This window comes from Chenopodium album, chromosome 14 (assembly GCF_948465745.1).
Source record: "Chenopodium album chromosome 14, dcCheAlbu1.1, whole genome shotgun sequence".
NCBI lineage: Eukaryota > Viridiplantae > Streptophyta > Magnoliopsida > Caryophyllales > Amaranthaceae > Chenopodium > Chenopodium album.
This window is the reverse complement of record NC_137847.1, coordinates 27,897,014-27,916,638: the sequence shown is the minus strand read 5'-3', so window position 1 is coordinate 27,916,638 and position 19,625 is coordinate 27,897,014. Positions and strand designations below refer to the sequence as shown.

General features: G+C 33.6%; 1 protein-coding gene and 1 non-coding gene across 2 annotated transcripts; one reads left to right on the top strand and one right to left on the bottom strand.

Annotated features, from left to right (window-relative positions):
- The first annotated feature begins 11,335 nt into the window (after window positions 1-11,335).
- On the top strand, window positions 11,336-14,191 carry LOC145577953 (uncharacterized). The gene is made up of 4 exons (XM_081635369.1): window positions 11,336-11,638; window positions 11,758-13,280; window positions 13,402-13,557; window positions 13,702-14,191. Exons 1-4 carry the CDS (start codon window positions 11,336-11,338, stop codon window positions 14,189-14,191), a joined length of 2,472 nt encoding a protein of 823 aa, XP_081491495.1.
- Window positions 14,192-17,721: 3,530 nt separating this feature from the next.
- LOC145580338 (small nucleolar RNA R71) lies at window positions 17,722-17,827 on the bottom strand. Its single transcript, XR_014099403.1, has one exon. It is a non-coding gene; the product is annotated as a small nucleolar RNA R71 (small nucleolar RNA).
- Window positions 17,828-19,625: the final 1,798 nt, after the last annotated feature.

Below are 19,625 nucleotides of genomic sequence, written 5' to 3'. Positions count from 1 at the left end.
GTCGAAAAGGAAAAGGGCTGCCCTGCTCCCAGACGCCGGCGCGCGCGACCATGGCGCGGCCGCGAAGCCTGGTGGCGCGAGCGCGTCTCCCAAGGTCTCTGTTTCGTACCCTTTTATGAGCGGCCGCGCATTTTCTTTGGTGATGGCCGCGCTTGTGTGGGTTTCTTTGGATGATCTAACTACCTTCTCTTTGTTAGTTTTACTATATATAGTTTTTCCTTTTATTTTTAGAGAGAGAAGTTTTAGTTTTAGAAATAGGTTAGATTTTATTAGAGAGAGAAACTCTAGTTCTTAGTTTGTAGAGAGAGAAACTTGAAGGTTGATGATTGATTAGTTGATGAATGTTACAATTAGATGATTTCAAGTATAATTTCTTTGATTTGGCTCGAGTTTGTAAGAATCTCTTTCTTTTTAATTCAATCTTTAGTTTTGATTTCAATTGTTTTGTTAATTGTTCAAGTTTATTGATTGTTTGATTGATTTTGTTTGATTTCAATTGATGATGATGAAATTGTTGGTTAGCTTAGTTTTGATTTTGATTTTCTTGATGGATTGTGAGTAGTTTGCTTACTAGGGTGATGGTGAAGCATATATGAGTAATGGATTGATGCTAATTGGGGGAAATTGATGGAGTTGATGTTGGGATTGAATTGGTTGATTGATTATGTACATGTGTTTGTTTAATTTAGGAGTGATCAACCTAGTTATTCATACTAGATTGCATTGTAGGTTCACGTTGATACGGACAATTGATTTGTGGCTTGCATTTGTCTATTGAAATGGTTTGTGAAGTTCCTAGCTAGAGTCTCTCGTAGTTGACGCTAGTTTGACCTCTAGGAGATTAGCTTATCGACTCCCTTGATTGCATAATTGATTTTCCCTCGCAACACACGACTTAGTCAATTCCATTCCCTATTAGTTGTATCCATTGCAAGTATATGTGGATCCTAAACCCTAGTGCTTGATATATTTGATTTCTTCTTGTTAGTTAGTTGTTTTAGAATCAACACATCTCTACTTCACCTTTTCGGAACAACTTAACTAAAGCAATAGTGATCACCTCCCATTCCTTAGTGGTTCGACCCTCGACTTACTCCTATACTAGTATAAGGGTGTGTTGAGTGATATAAATTTTGTTTGGCCTAGGGAGGATTAGTCCAACGATCTAATGTCACCCCTTGTCAAAATGGCGCCGTTGCCGGGGAATGGCGTAGATGATTGCTATTGTTGTTGAGTTTATTTCATTCTATTCCAAAAAATACAAAAAGTTTTTTCCCTTTAGGCTACATTTGTAGCCGTGCTACTAATAATTTCATTTGAGATTGTGTGTGCAAGTGAACATGGGAGAAGCTCAAAAGGTTACATTGAAGAAGTTGGGCACTCCAGGTGCATACAAGTGTGAGAGCGGGATTGCTCCATTATTGATCCCGGATAGTGACTTTGAAATCAAGCCGAAAATGATAACTTTGATCGTAAGAAGACAATATAGTGTTGCAACAAATGAAAGTCCCCTCAACCATCTTAAGGAATTCGAGAAATATTGCAACACAATTAAGGTGAGTGGGGTGGCACAAGAATTCATTAGGCTCAAGTCACTACAACAAAATAAAGCAAAGGTAACAGTGAAAAACCATTGCCTATTATTAAAAAAGTATTGCCTTGTACCTAAGGCAACACATTTTAGTAGAAAGGCAACAGTTTTAAAAGTCAAGGTAAAATAATACCTAAGGCAACAATTTTACAAAGGCAACAAAATAAAATTGTTGCCATCTTAGGAGACAATTTAAAATTATCACCTTATGTTTTGATATGTAACAATATGTTCACTTGTTGTATTTGCTAGTAATAATACAAAAGCGTTGCCAAATATTTTAAAGACAACGTTTAGAAAACTGTTATATAATTGAATGACTAAAATGAATCGGCTATTTTTTTCCTATTATAATATATTACTACATTATGTTGAAAGAATGGAAATGCATCATATTCTTGTGAATTAGTTATATTAGAAAAATGTTGAACATTAAAACATGTAATAAGCATTTATTTAGAAAAGCCTAAACTTATAAAATTAATCAGTAAAAAAAATAGCAAAAGGAGTATCCAAATGTTTACAACATCAAATCCTATTTAAATAAACTAGTGTTTCATAACATAAGTCTAGCTCATAAATAAAAGAAAATAATTATGTCCGAGCGAGAAATAATAATAAAAAGTTTAGAGCATCTTTAAATTGAATTATGATGTCACATTCTTCTTCTTCTTACTCGTTGCCTTCTTTATCTTCTTCTTGTTCATCCTCCATACTATTTACTCCCTGTAAAAACAAATTTAAAAAAAAAAAAAAAACAAAAGCCTTGTAAAATTTGCTAACTTAATAATATCGCACAAATGCAACAAAAAAAATAAAAACCTTAGCCACTTATCTACCTCTACTTGCGTAGTATAGAAATTAAAAGGTTTTTACCTTGGATATAGAAGTTGAAGAATGAAGTCGAAGCATTTCTGTAGTATTATCATCCTTATCACATTGACTATTAAGAAATAAAGAGCCAAACATGCTTAGATCAAAAGACATTTGAGGATTTTGTTGTTGAAGTTGAGAAATGATGGAGCTAAGACCATTTGCTATCTCCTTTCTATCTTGTTGCCTTTTGTCCTCATAATCTTTTTGTAGAGCTTGAACCTCTAGAGCATGCTTCTCTTCAACATCCTTCATCAAAGCCTTCTACTTTAATTGAGTTGAAGAAACACCTCTTCCATGAAAATTTAATCGAGACTTTTTCTTGTTATCAGAACCAATAATAGTTGAAATCACACTTTCAACCTCCTTTTCTGAATCTAATTTCTCAAGTTCATTCTAGATTTTAAAAGATAAAGAAAAAAAATTAATATTGACAAAATTTAATGCAAAAAAAATTAATATAAAATGAGAATGAATTTTACCATCAATTTGTCCCTTAGGTCACCAGGCTTTCACTTTGTTAGCTTTTCCTTGCGTGTTGCTATGAACATTTGAGCTAAACTAGGATTTTGTGTTGTCTTATTATCCTTTTTCTATACAAGATTGATGAGTGTCAATCATTTTAATGAAGAAAATAAAACCAATGAGAAAATAAAACAAACAAACACACAATAAACAAACTCACCCACTTATAACGAACCCTAGCAAAACTCTTTGGTCCTGAAGTATGCATAATGTTCCTTTCCTTTCCAACTAGTCGATTTGCTTTATTTTGCATACGTCGTTCCTGACAAATAAAGACGGTGAACTAAATAAAATAACCTAGCTTTTTCTTTATACAAGAAATATACATTCCGTTATAAAGGGAGGGAAAAATAAAACTTGTATAAATGTAAATACCTCATATTTGTCATCATTCAAATCTGAACAGGTCCTGGAACATTTTTTTGGGACTTGTTTTGGTCGTTTGCTCATCCTTTTTTTTTTTTTTTTTTTTTTTTATCATTGTCATATTTATGAAAGTGTACTCTTTTCAAATAACATTTGTACCTTCTCCAAGTAGCGTCAATGGTTTGCAAAACCCATTTTTTGGCCTCAATTGGGACAACATAATGTTTCTACAACAATTAAATAAAAAATAGAGTAGGTTATACCAAATTGATCAAATTGGCAATGTTAAAAAACTCACTGCCACTTAATTAATCTAATCACAAATCAAGAACATAAGAAAATAACTCACTGAAAGTCTGAAACCTATTCTACCACTTAGAATACAAGTCACTGAGCATAAAACGCAGCAGGCAGCCAGGCATAACACCAGGTAGGCTCGCAACTGCTCTGCCAGCCGCAGCAGATCAACAACAACAATAATGACAGTAGGGTTTTCAATTTTTTTTTTATAAAAGATATGACAATCAAGAAAGTTTAATATGACACTCTGACATGATAACAAGGACCATATTAGACAAGTTAAGCAATTATAAAACATTTCTATCATATTTATTTATTTGAAATAGTAACTCACCAAGACATAATCCCAAAGTTCTTGTTTCTTCTCGTTCCTTAGTATGGGCCAATTCTTCATAGTCAATGGTAGGATATTTGCTTTTCGAGCTATTGTTCCTAAGAAGCTAATGAACTCATTGCATGTTTTGTCATCAGGACCAACAGGTTGTCCATGTTCATCAAGGTAATTTCCAAGCGTTCTTCTTCGCTGCGTCCATGGACTTTGTAGCACATAGTGGGTCCTCTTTTAGGCTTATCCTCTTCAGCTAACATGAGAAAAGAAATTCAGAAGTTAAAACAAATAATGACTGATATGCATGCAGGTAAAGATTTTTAAATACAAAAATGAAAGATAGCTTGCCATTTTCTTTATCATTCTTCTCATTATTTAAGTGTTCAACTTCTAATCCGAGCATTTCAATCGGTTCTTGTGATGTATGATTAGGGGTTGATGAGCCACCATGTGAAGAACCCAAATCAACATTCTGTCGACGTTTTGCCAAAGCTGTTGTCACTGCCTTTCAAGTCAGAGCCTTCATTTTGCGAATCTGCAATTAGGAACAACCATGGAAAACAGAAATAGATACAGTACTCTAATATATGTATGTACAAACGTTATACAATAAAACATAACGTCAAATTTTTAAAAAAATGTTACACACTATAACTCTTGTTAAATTTATAAGCAATTAAATGATCATACCACACATTCATAAGAGCATTTATAAGCAATTAAACATGATGTCTAACTAAGCATGTGCTTCATGTAGCCTTGGGAATTGTGTTCTTTAGTGTTTCAGACACCATATTGACATAAGAGGCCACACTTGAGCTGAACTTTAGGTATATGAGCATACAAGGAAAATATGATGGACTAAACTGATGGACCACCACAGCTCAAGCCCAAACCTATATTGCAAAATCAGGGAAGGGGAAAACCACAGCGGCACAAGGGAACAAAATTAATTAATTGCTAACGAATGAAGGACAGGGGAAGAGGGAAGTTTGCAGGAATGGGGAACAACACTCACTAGTGGAGCAGCAAACTTGGAGCAGCATGTCAGAGTAGATGGAGATAAGATAAAGTGAATTAAGGCAGCCTCTTTTGTATTAGACAGAAGCCTTGTATATATAAGACAAAATATAGCAGCACATTCTCAATTTAAAACCCACATTCTCAATTTAATTTAAACCAACATATATATAGCAGCACATCACATTTTGATGCATACAGAAATTACATGTGCAAAGAACAGAGATATGCTTATTATAGATGTATAGCATAAAAACAACTACCTTCCATTGAATAGAATTGGACTTGTCTCTACTGTTAGACTCTGGAATGGGTAACTCTTTATCGGTGGAATCAAGCTCACGCTCCATATCTTGGTTAGGCCTATAGAGCTCATCATCTCCCGAATCCTTTTTCTTTTTATTCTTACTTTGATTGCCTCGATTATTTTGAACTTGCGCCATCAGTGACTTAGCCTGTTCCTTCAAACCTAATTCTTCCATTCTTGTTAGATTTTTTTTAATCGTTTCTATTCTAAGCCTCTCATATTCTGACATTCTTGGTTCATGAGTTTGATGCTCATCACCTGAACCTCTTATAGCTCCAAGCTTAGTGGATTTTTTCTTTGTCATACTTGGAGCTAATTGATTTTGAAAATGAAACCAATTATACAGAAGAAAAAAATCATATATATATATATAAGCACTCATAAAGCAAACTTGTACAAATAAAGAGTAAGGACTATACAACCAAACAATAGCTATATGCATATTGACCAACGTAAAAAAAAAAAAGTGATAAAAAAACATGAATATCAAATTCCAATTTCAGTTCATAATCAATTAAGAAATCATTGAAGAAATAATGTACGTAGTTTCGGTAATGAGAGAAAAATGATGTAAAAGACCCAATATCCAGACCACAGTTACAGGTTTACACCAAGAGTAATCATATAAAGGGAAGGCCCAAGAGGAAAAGCACAAACAACACACTCTGCAGGGCCAACAGGGCAGTAAAGCACAACAGGACAAATGTAATTAATTCTTTACTCAAGGAGGGAGCTGAGCAAGGTGAAATTGGAGTTGCAGTGCTGATTCTTCAATAAAATAGTGAAAAAATCCTTTAATGTTAGGTTTACTTATAAACTTGTAAGCTTGAGTATATATAGGAATTAAGGCAATAGTAGTCATTATGTTTGCATTGTGAGGAAATTTGTAAAAGAGATAGTTAACTGGAAGTTACCCATCGTTGAGATTGATTGCCTCAAGTTGTCAAGTTATCTCTTGTTGCCAGAGCTAATAAAAAATACTCAAGCTTTATTTTTTTCTTACATTGTTATTACAAGTTTGGTCTTCAAATATCTGTCTATACCAAATGACACACAGCTACTCCATCAAAAAAAAAAAAATATTGATGCTTCACAAGCAAATTTCAGCAACACAGATCTTAGCTTGAATCCCCTAACCTAGTTCAATTAGTTAAAAAAAAGGGATAAGCTGTGACCTCAAGCTATAATTAACACATCTCAACCATACCTTGTTTCTTTTGAAAGGCCATCATAAAGGGATAATTCTTTCATAAAGTACTTTACTAGTCTCAAGCAATTTAGCATAAAGTTGAATACATTGGAAGCACTTTTACTAATAACAAATCGCCTACCATTCAGCACACCCTAACTCAGCAACTCCTATTATTAACACACACCTAGCTTTCCCTCTTTCTGCACAAGGAGTATAAAAAGTAGTCTATATTTTTCAATACTTTAACACATAAACAAATCAAGCACCTAAGTTTGGCAATTGGCTGGGTATGCTGTAGATAATTTAGAGTCTTTTCTTTAGTCTGCACTCTCCAATTGGATTGAGATGACCTAAGCAAGGAGATAATTGCAAGTCGAAGCAATCGACTAGTGTTAAATTGATACCAAAAAGTCATATACGGAGTATTTTGTATAAACTATTGAAATCCAAGTCCAAAATCTTTCAAAAAGAAAAAAACCACCACAATTATTTGTATCATCAACTAATTGCAATTATATATATACCCACTCCTTAACAAATGCATCATCACCGCAAGCAACAACCAGAAGTTAAATAATTTTTAGTAATTCAATCAATCATAAAGCTAACCCAGAGGCATAACCAACAAAATAAAAAAAATAAAAATTACGACAGAATTAAGACAACCTAGAAGATATGTACATCTAAAAATCAGATCCAACATCAAATCAAGCAGTTATAAATATTAAATTCACTTGGGAGATAAAAGGGGCAATGGTAACTTACAAATGAAATTCAGAAAACAAGGACAACTTTGCCGTCATCAAACCCAACTAGCTAATCATAAAAGCAAAGGAAGCGATGTGAGTAGAGAGCAATGCAACTAGTTAATTAGCAAATACTTTATACTCTTAATTAACTCTCACCTGAGTAGAAAGAAAGAAGGTGAGTAACCGATTGATGGATAAGATGATTTTAAGGTGATGAGTGTGTTGTCTAATGAGATCAACAACTGAAAAGTGGAGTAACTGCTGATTCATAATGAAAAAAATTTGGAGCCAAAAACATTTCACCATTTCGCGGGTTTGGAGAAGAAATCGGGGTTGAGGAGTTGAGGAGTTGAGGAGTTGACGAGTTTAGCTGTTGAGGATGATGGTTTTTTTTTATTTATTTTTTTTTTTTATAAAATATATTTTTGGGAAATAAATGTGGAGTATAATCTCTAATAATGAGAAGATATGAAGGATTGAGGGAGTATAAGATATTAGGACTTAGGAGTTTAGGACCGACTCTGGTTCTTCACTTTTTACTTTTTTTTTTCTTTTTTTAAAATTTTTTAAAGTTTGGTTGAAAGATGATTCTTCACTTCTTTGTAGCTTACATGGGAATAAGCTAGGGGATCTTACTTGGGTAGTTGGGTGGAATTAAAAAAATATCTTAATGAAAACAAAGTTGTAATGTGATATGATGAATAAATTAAAATGGCTAAAAGTTAGTTGCAACTTGCTAATTTGTGGATGGTAATCTATTATTGGGATAAAAAAAATTAAAATAAAAACCAAACTATTTTTCTTTTACGAAAAATATAAATAAAATAAAAATTAATGTACAATAAATATCATATATTCGTATTAATAAAATGTTGTTTGTGTTCTAATGATAAATTTACTCTCTATAAACTGATAAAAATTAAAAGTTTGTAAGTAAAAGTAACTATAATATCCATGTAAAAGTTATTTTAATGGCAATTTACAGTAAAATCTTATCGGCTTCATTGTTACCCAAGAAATTAAAAGTTATCCAAAATTGACAAAATAATTACCATACTGAACTATTTCAAGTTTCTCTAAAGCATGTTTAATTTTATCTAAGCTTAAGTAATAAAGGTGAACACAATAAAGTCTTGTTTGTAATAATTTTTGATGAAGTTTTATACAAATGTAATATTGAATCGAAATCAGCAAAACTGTAATCAAGGAGATCCAAAGTCAACTGATATGAAATAGACCCACCCAAACCCGTGTTGAACCTAATACTCCAATTTGAGCATCAATACGAAGTTAATGGCTTTGCTCAAACCTGACATGGACCCAATAGCTATTGGCCCGACTCAAAATTGATCTGACCAAACCGAGGTGGTTTAAAAGGGTAACCTTGACCATTATGACAATCTATTATTAATTGTACAAATGTGAAAGTCAACTTATTATATAGAATAAAAAGAATCATATAGTGAGATTTACTATTAAGTTTTATACACTTGTGAAAGTCAAACTGTTTATTATGTTAATAAATTTTATAAAAATGTTAAAGTCAAATTGTTTTATTTTGTTAATAAGTCTTGTGCCGATTTCACCAAATTTAATCTCAACTGATTCTAGTTTGACAATCATGAACTTAACCCGGCTCAACATGGACCTATACAGATATCTGATGTAATCCAAACTACTTTGAGCCGATTTGATGTTAGCCCAACTTGTTTTCGAGCATAACAAGTTGAATTGACATGACTCATCTAATCCAAACGGTTCAGGTTAATTAAATGGTAACTTTGACTCATTATGATCCAATCACTAAATGATCTGATCAACCCGTAATCGAATTGATACTATATAACCAGTTGATACTAATCATGTGCTTATATAATCGACACAGTGAAATTAGATAAACTTGATTTTATATTGGTAAAAAATATTAACAAGAGATTATAAAACTTTAGTATAATGGAGTAATACCTATTTAAAACTATATTTCATGATAAATTTTTATTTTTATATGTTACTAAAAAAAGATGGTCAAAATTAGCATACAAATAGTGAAAAAAAGTCAAACATGTCATCTTTACTCAATAGATATTAACTCAAAATTGACAGCTCTAACCTAAAATGAATGAGGTGGATCAAAATGGTAACCACAACTAAGGCTCTGGTTCCATCCCGCCTTAAGAGGAATTTGACTCGTTATGACTCGATCCGTCAATGGTCAGCCCATAATTGATACAATTTTTCAAGTTGACAACTCTACCTATAACTAATAGTTAAATACTCATTCATCTAACCATCACTAATCATTCTTTATTTTAGAAAATACACTCAGAGTATATTTTTTTTATTTTGACACAACATATGAAGTATTATAATTGATAATAACGTACTCCGTATAAAGTTTAAGCTCATGATTATCTCTTTCAATAAATCTAATCATGATTTAATAATTGTATGTTCCCCTCACAAAATACTTCATACTATATTATTATTATTATTATTATTATTATTATTATTATTATTATTAAAGATTGGTTTGAGTAATGCTTATTAGTAGGAAATTTTGGATTTAGCATCTCTTGATTTAGGGTGCATTTTATTCACCTGATTTTTACTTATCTGAACTTATTGCCCTTGTTAGAACTTATTTTAGTTATAAATTAAACTTAGGTAGCTTTGATTAGCCTTATCACAACTTATCTGAACGTATCTTATCTGAATTTATTAATCCTAATCTAAACTTATTTTTCCTGAAATAAGTGAAAATAAGGTGAACAGAACAGGGCCTTAATACTCAGTAAAATATAGCAGTGTTCTTTTTTTTTTAAAAGCAAATATAGCAGTGTTCTTATAAAAAAGAAAAAGAGAATTTCATTAAAAAAAAGAATAAATAGAAAAAACAAAACAAACCCATTTAATTCGTTAGTAGGTGGCAGGCACACAAAATCAAACAAACCCATAACAAACTTTTTTTGAGGGAAACCCATAACAAAATTCCCACAAAATCAATCACCGTTATAACTTTTCATTAAAAATAAAAAAATAAAAAAATTGTTAATCATATTTCCCAAAAAATCGAAAAAACCCCAATTATGAAATCAAAAGATTGTCTCTGTGGTAAAATTAGATTTTGATTACTATTTTCTGGTATCAAATTGAAATTTATTGGAAAATATTGTTTGGTATCATCTTGCCTGGAGTAGATTGAAGATAGCAGCTTGTAGATTGAGGAAGAAACAAAGACAAGTAAGTTTGGCTACTCGACTCAACTAGTTATTTTAATTTCATAGTATGTCAGGCTATGTCTTAGTAGGTTTGAAAAGTTAGGGAATTTTAATTATTTTTCATCAAATTAGATAAGTATGTTTATTGTTTTATTGGTTTGATGATCTAAATTAATAAAGAAGACAAACAATCGTATAGTGGGATAACATAGGTAGATGATCCTTAAATGTTGACAACCTCTAGGTGATGGCTCTATATAATATTGCGTTCTTGATTTATAATGTGATGTATGGATAATATAATTTCTAAATTCTATTATTCATTAGGGGCTTGTTGCAATTCTCTTTGGCTGTATTGGATGTATAATAGAATATGATGTTTAATGACTATAATCTTATACATATATATATATGGGATTGTTAGGTGCTTGTTACCATTCTCTTTGGCTGTATCTCTTTTTGGGTGCTACTCAATTGTGGTATTGTGACATTTGTGACCTTTAATTGCAGAGAGTTGAAATTGAATATGCATTTTTATTTGTTGAAAGTTTGTCTTCTTATTTTGTTTTAGCCAGTCCAAGAATTCATATCAATATTTGTGTCTTAGTTTATTACCTTTGTTGTTGATCCTCCACATAACTTCTTATGTTATAGATTATTATAATGGCAAACATCAACAAAGATTGGATTGATGCTATCCAAAGTGCCGAAGAATATATCAAAGGAGTTGAGAATTTTCTAGATTTTGCATTTCTAGATTTAACAAGAAGTATAAAGTGTGGAACTTTCATGGCGAAGGATTTACAACAGGGTCTTCTTCAAGGGGAGATGGGCATCAGTGTGATAATCAAAACACATTAGACAATATGGACGAGATGATTAATGATATTTTCAGAGATGTTATAGGAGGTTCAAGTTCCGAAGCAGAAGAACTTCGAAAGGCTCTAGATGAGAGTGCTAAAAAGTTTTATAAGTTGTTAGAGCATGCACAGGAGAAATTATATCCAGGTTGTAAGAATTTTTTTTTGCTTTCATACATAGTGCGACTTTATCTACTTAAATGTCCTAATGGGTGGAGCAATTATTCTTTTGATAAGTTGATGAAGCTTCAATGTGATGCCTTTCCATTTGCAAAGCTTCCTACTTCTTTTCATCATGCTAAAAAAATGGTGAAGAACCTTGGACTTAATTACAAACGAATTGATACGTGTCCTAATGATTGTATGTTGTATTGGAAAAACGTGCAAATGACAAGTCTTGCCATGTTTGTAACGCTTCTCGGTGGAAGTTAAATGAGAAACAAAAAGAGGAAGGTGCATTGCCTGACGAAGGAGTTATTGCAAAAGTTCTGCGTTACTTTCCACTGAAACCTCGTCTACAAAGGTTGTTCATCTGCTCTAAGACGGCTGAACTCATGACATGGCATGAAACTGATCGCAAGAAAGATGACAAATTAAGGCACCTTGCTGATGGACAAGCTTGGAAACATTTTGATGCTGCACATCCTCAATTTGCAAGTGATTTTGGAAATGTGAGGTTAGGTCTTACTACTGATGGTTTCAACCCATTCCAAACTATGAGTGTGTCATATAGTATTTGGCCCGTTGTTTTATCCATATTTAATTTGCCTCCGTGGTTATATAATAAGTCCGAGTACAATATCATGTCTTTGATTATACCTGGTCCTTCTTCTCCAAGTTATGATACTGATGTTTACTTGCAACCATTAATCGAGGAATTAAAGGAGTTATGGGATTTTAGAGTTGACACATATGATGCTGTGATAGATGAAACATTTTTTTTAAAGGAAGCGTTGTTATGGACAATCAGTGACTTCCCTGCTTATGCAATGTTGTCCGGATGGAGCACCAAAGGAGAATTTTCTTGCCCGAATTGCAATCATAAGACTTGGTCCAAATACCTGAAGTATAGCAGGAAAATGTGTTACATGGGACATCGTAGATCTTTGAAAGATAATCATCCGTGGCGTCGTAATAAGAGAGCTTTTGATGGTAATGTAGAGACAAGGCCTCCTCCTCCTACTAGATTCTCAGGTTTTGAGGTCTTAAAGGATCTGGAAGGGTTTGAAAATAAGTTTGGGAAAACTCAAAAGAAGGGCAGAAAGAAATTTCTTTGGAAGAAGAAATCAATTTTCTTTGAGCTTCCTTATTGGGAAACTAATACCTTGCGTCATAATCTTGATGTTATGCACATTGAGAAAAATATTTGTGACAGTGTGCTTGGTACTTTGCTTGATATCCCAGGAAAGAGTAAGGACCATGTGGCAGCCTGCTTTGATTTACAGGATATGGGTATAAGAAATGAACTCTATCCAAATAGAACAAATAATAGAGGGAAGCATTTATACTCTAAAGCCTGTTTTTCTTTATCTTCTAGTGAAAAAGACTTGTTCTGCAGTGTGATAAAAGGTGCTAAGTTTCCCGATGGTTGTGCATCAAACATCTCCAGATGTGTCCAATCCAATGAGAGGAAGGTTGCTTGTTACAAGAGCCATGATGTACACTTTATGCTTCATTATTTGCTCCAAGTTGCGGTAAAGAATGTCTTGCCTAAGCAAGTAGCATCGACTTTGATTAGGCTAGGATCCTTTTTCAGAGGTTTATGTAGGAAAGTTCTAAAGCCTAATGATCTCGATGATCTTGAATCTGAAATCATAGAGATACTTTGCCAACTTGAGAAGATATTCCCCCCAAGTTTATTTGACATAATGATTCACCTTCCACTTCATCTTGTAGAGGAGGTAAGGCTTGGGGGCCCTGTTCAAGGTCGATGGATGTATCCGAAAGAGCGGTATTTGGTTAAATTGAAGTCATATGTAAAAAATAGAAGTCGACCCGAAGGTTCCATTACAGAGGCCTATTTAGCAGAAGAATGACTTTTTTTTTTCTCGGTATCTTCATAATGATTTTAGTTCAAAGTTGAATGGATCACCTAGAAATGATGATGATACTGCATTCAATGAAGATGAAAGCCTTTTTCCTAATGTTGGACGTCCTTTAGGTGTAAAAAAGAAAAATAAAGGCAAAAAGGTTTCTTTAGATGAGGACACTTTGATGAAAGCTCATCGGTATGTACTCTTTAATTGTGATAAAATCAGTGATTACATAAGGTCCGTAAGTAATTTTAAGGTATTATTTCATATTAACTATATTAAATCTTTATTGTTTATAATTGACTAATACAACTAAGTTGCTTTGTGATATGTATGTAGTGAACATCAAGATTTTGTGAATCGTCAAAGAAGTCAAGGTAGACGGGTTAAGCGGAGTAGGTGGGCGAGAGCACAAGAGCACAGTCATGATATTGGTGCATGGTTCAAGGATCGTGTACGGGAAGAAAATGTTTCCAAAGAAATCAAGGCTTTATCCCAAGGTCCTGACTATATTGTGAGAAGTTTTAAAGGGTACCTAATAAATGGTAACAAATTTCATACAACTGCACATGAGTCAAAAAGGAAAACTCAATGTAGTGGAGTTAGTGTAACATCTTCAATGTCGAGTTTTGCAAGTTCTAGGGATCAAAATCTTGTTGTTGGGGATGTAAAATATTATGGAGTGGTGGAGGATACCATTGAGTTAGATTATTTTGGTCATTTTAAAGTGGTATTGTTTCGCTGTAAATGGTTTCAAGTGGAGCAAGATGAGTTTGGGCTAACATGTGTAAATTTAAAAGGTTATGCTATACTAATGACCCTTTTGTGATGGCTAATCAAGTAAACCAAGTTTTTTATGTGCAAGATTCCAAAGAAAAGCATTTGCATTACGTTATGGAAACTATCCCCGGAGACTTCTTTGATATGAGTGAAGAATCAAATGGTGATGTTGGAGTTCCTTATTGGAATGAATTTGCTAGCGATGATGTTCTCCCAAGGGCAACCGTTGATGATGATTATGATGTTAGTTGGTTGAGAGAGGACTTGCCTGCCACTATTGTTGACATTCCAGAATACATGTTGGATATGCGAGCAGAGCCAGAAATTGATGAATCTGACGATGAAATCAAGGATGATACTCTATGGAATTTCATGCAAGCAAGTGAAGATGAAGCTTTGGAAATATGATTAGTCCTTTCTAGTATTCTTCTTTTAGTTACTTTGAAGTAATAAAAGAATAGGGATTTTAGCTTAAACATTTTTGGTTTTGTTTGACTGCAAAATTATCTGTTTTAATGACCAAAAGTTTGGTTTTTTTGGTTTAGAGTCAGCCAACTGCCCAAATATTAGATCATCTTATGAATGTCGTGAATAATATTAGTCAGCTTGGACTGCCAGAGAAGAACTGAGTATGAAAAACTATAAGAAATCAGTCTTATTTTAATAATCTATTATCCAGTTTTATTTTGCATTATTGTTATTTTGGTAATATACTTGTGATTGTGATATGTATGAGTTTTGTAGAATACATCAATGTGATTTGATAAGCTTACGAATGTTGGAGGAGATATTAAGAATTTCCTAGCTGCCAGCCACCCGCAGCAGGCAGCTGCTAGTACCTACCAGCAGGCAGTCGCTAGTCGTTAGCAGCTGGCAGCCTGCAGCTCGTTGCCATGTAGCTGGCAGCTAGCAGCCTGCAGCCAGCAGGAAGCAGCTATCAGCCACTAGCAGGAAACAGCAAGCCGCCAGCCACAGGATGCAGCTAGCCACCACCAGCAGGAAGTCACCAGTGTCGTGCAATCGCAGACTATAGGCAGCAACAACAACTTAGGTAAAGATATGCTGAATTCTTGGGGTTTTTGTTTTTGTTTTGTTTTTTTTTTTTTTTTTGAAACAATTCTTGGGTTTTTATTATTGCAAAGTATTTGTTAAATTGGACTTTAGAATAAGAATTAGTTTGTCAAAATTTACTTTGAGTGAAATCATGTTGGTAACTAAAATTTGATAATTGCAACTTTGTAAGTATTAGTATTCTCACTAGATATATGGTATACATCCCAATTAGACACAAATATTGAAAGATCTTTGGGATTTTGTGAGTTAATTGATATTTTTACAACATCCAATTGTCTGATTTTGGAATTTTTGGGCATATATCCCTTATGCTAGATAGCAGGAGTTTTTATAACTGTTGTCCAATGACATGCGCTAGAAACAGGTCATGAAATTCTTCTGGACAACTTACAAACTCACTGAAATTCTTTTTTCTCTGTTGGAAATGCTGATTTTCTTTGCTGAAATTTTGCAAGGATATTGTTTTTTCTTCTTGAAAATCTTGCTATTTTGCAGAAATGTTGAATTTTCTACTGAAAATCTTGAATTTTTCCGCTGACAGTTTCTGACTTTTTTGCTGAAGTGTTTGATTGCTCAGGCAAAAATTTCAAATTTTCTACTGAAAATTCTGCCTCTCTCCCACTTTGTTGAACTCTGAGTACTTCTCCTTTGATAACCGAAGGCTTGTAAGTGTTTCTAATTCTTCATGCAACCTTGAGGAGCTTTAAGATTCTTGTTCTAATTCCTTCCACTCGAAGTCTAACTTGCTTCGTTGTGGACTTGTTGATAAAATGAATTGTTGCTCTTTCTCGAGATATCTTATTATCCTTTTTCAAATGACCTTTTGCTCTTTGAAATTAAATTTCTTGACTAAAAATGGCTCTTAATTCAAGATAATTCCTTGACATGATTGCAATCTTGCCTCTTACTAGGCTGCTACAACAACTGTTGTTAGATGCTCTGTACTGAGCTCAATGCCTCCTCAATTGACGAAATTTGTTGCATGGAGGAGCTTTACTTTAAACATTTTTCACAGAATATTGTCAGACAACTTTCACTTTCATCTATCCTCTTCATGTTCAACATTGTATGTAATTTAGGAACAAGAGCCATTATGAGCATCCTGCAAATTTTAGTTAGCAAACTTTGAGTAGCTCAGCTATATTCTTGCCTGATAGGCTCATAAAATTCTGCAATTTATAGTTCTAAGGCAGTCTGATGCTCAGGATCTGTAGAGATGATACACCTCAAGTAGGCAATATTGTTTGAGTAACTACCTTGAACCTGTCTACCCCCGAGCTGCAGCGTGCTTGATGTGTGCTTGCTGATACACGCCATAAAGAAGCTCCATACGACACTTTTTGAAGGTCTAGCAACATTTTTCAAACCTTATGGTTTGAAATTGATCTTGCTTTCCTATCCTCACAATGCTGACCATACGATTAAGTAGCTTGAATTACTAGACCGCTTGAAAGTTTTCTGGCAGGTTCTCTTCAGAGTTTTTGACTCTTAGCAATGCGATCTCATTGTATTCATAATGACTCGTTATAGGACTTGTATCATCTAAACTTATGCTTCGGAGGATTCTCAAGAAACTAATGAGTAGCTTGAGGTAAGAAGTGCCTACTAACGCCTTGCCGCTACCTTGCTGTACTACTACTACCTGCCTTCTACATTATGTTGTTGCTGCTACACGTTGTTGCCATTGTCCTTTGTTTTTTTTTTTTTTTTTTTTTTTTTACAAAGACTACCAGCCTTTTGTAGTTTATTTGTACTGTATAATTAACATCAATTCTACTCGTATGAAAATAGTAACTTTTACACATGTGTTGTATTTTCTACATTGATTTAGCTTAAAAAATGCTGTTGTGAAATGCAAAATCCACCAATCACAATTATTGGTGCTAAATTTTTTTTTTCTAATCATCAACTATTATTGTCATACACACCTTTATCTTAACGTTTTCAAATTGTTGAATAGATAATAATTTGTTCTTATTGACAATAATCTGTTTATTATTATTTTTAAACCAATGTTCTAATAATAACCTATCTTATGTAAGACAATGAAAACACATGAAACAATCATTGTCTTAGATACCTTGAAAAAGCATTTTTAAACTTATTACATAAGCAACAATTTTATTGTTGTTATCTTTTTGGGAAACATTTTAAATAATTGTTGTCTTATGTAAAATAAATGGCTACATTTTACATATTGTTGTCTTACATAATCTAAAGCAATACATTTCAAACTGTTGTATTGTCATATAGTACAAATTGTTTAAGATCAAGGTAACAAACAAGTATTGTTGCCTTTTACTACAAAAGGCAACGTTTATCATTTTGTTGCAATTTTGTCCGTTCCCTATTCTCATTTTTTTTGTAGTGAGTTGTTCCCCTTCTCTCTCATAGGTCGAGCCTTGGAATGGTTGGACAAGGAGGTCAAGCCGAATTCTCTAAGAACATGGGACGAAGTTACTAAGGAATTCCTATCCCGATTCTACCCCCAAAAGAAAACGGCGGAGGCTAGAGCTTTGATCCAAGGTTTCAAGCAAGGAGCTAGTGAAAGCCTCTATGAAGCATGGGAGAGGTACAAGGAATATCAAAGAGAGTGTCCACAACATGTAATCTCCACTTACCAAATCATACAAATCTTTTATGGTGGTTTGATCCTCAAGGGAGGGCAAGTCTTGATGCCGGAGCCGAAGGCCCAATAATGAACAAGACGGAGGAAGAAGTGGTTGATGTTATTGATGATGTAGTGAGAAACTACATGAATTGGCAAGAAGGTGAGAAGGAATCAATAAGCAAAAGTGGCTCGGTTGATCAACTCAATGCAATCAATAATTTGTCAACTCAAATTTCGGACTTAGGGAAGGAGGTAGTCTCTATCAAGGTTAAGCTCGAGAGTGCAAACTCACAAGCATCGACACTTCCCTCCCAAATTAAGGGGAGAGGTACACCTTCTTTCCCTGACACTTTTCCCTTTTCTTGTTGCATGATTAGAGAATGTTGGTTTTGTGATTTATGTGGAATGAATGATCATGATGCTTCTATTTGCCCTAATGTTCCTTGTGATGAATATATTGGAAATGAGATTGAACATGTGAATTATGTTGCTAATAATAATGTTGGACCTAGAGTTGATGTTCAAAGGAATGTTGGGAATAGGAATTATCACAACCAAGGGAACTATGATAATTATAACCAAAATAGTGGTTATAGAAACCATGAAGTCCAAGGGATTTGTGGTAGCTATAACAACCATGGTTGTAATGGTCAAAGTCATGGCCTAGGATATGGGGATCATAACCAAGGTTATGGTAACCATAATCACAATTGTGGCCAAAATCAATGTAGAGGTAATTGGAGTAATCAAAGTAGGGGAAATTTTCAAACAAATGTTTAAACATGTACCCCACTTGGATTTATTCCAAATACCCAAGGCCAAAGTGATAATTTCTATGATCAACCATTTTCTTCTAGGAGTTTCTTGGAAGATGTCATAAATAAGCAAGCCAAATTGTTGAACACCTACATGACCCTAAGTAACGAGAAGTTTAATGACATGTTGACTTGCCATAAGGGGTTGGAGACCCAAATTTCTCAATTGGCAAGTGAGTTTCAGGAATTTACAAGTCTTTCTTCTTTGACTTCACAAAGCTTAGACCCTAAGAGCCCTATAAATGCGATTGTGACTAGGAGTGGTAAGGTCCTTGAGAGTGAGGTTTCTAAGAAGAATGATGCTAACAGGGCCGTTTCTGACTCTTTGGGGGCCTAAGGGCAAACTAACGATTAGGGGCCCTATAAATTTAATTGTACGTGCGATAAACACTAAAAAGTGACCGTGAAATCGCGAATGGAGAGTATTTTTATTAGGCTATTCTACTATAACTTGTCATTCAATTTCAAACTAAACTACACTTCATAATAGTATTAATTTTAATGTGAATATGAGATAATAGAAAAAAATAGAAAAATAAAACCTTATAATCTACAAAATTTATTAACATACAAAAATCATCGCTTAAAAATTAAGCCTTACGGAGTATCATATGTACCTAGCATATATGTATATCATTTTTTATGCCATAAAATGTTATTATTATATTACTAGTACATACTTTATAATAATACTCCCTTTACTTTTTTAAAATATAAAATTGGGAGGCAAAACTTAAAATAAAATGGTATGATGAGAAAGAACTAAAAATGGAAAAAAAATGAAGAAACCAAAAACTGTGAAATAAGTTTCGAACCCAATACCTTGACTAAAAGTAATAACATAAGACTAAATGACCACTGAGCTGCTATACTACTTTGATAGTATAGTTATAAGATTAATTTTTATAATTAGGTAATTTAGAGCATTTCAATAAAAATGGGCTTTTGGTATGGGGGCCCTAGGCGCCTGCCCCGCTTGCCTT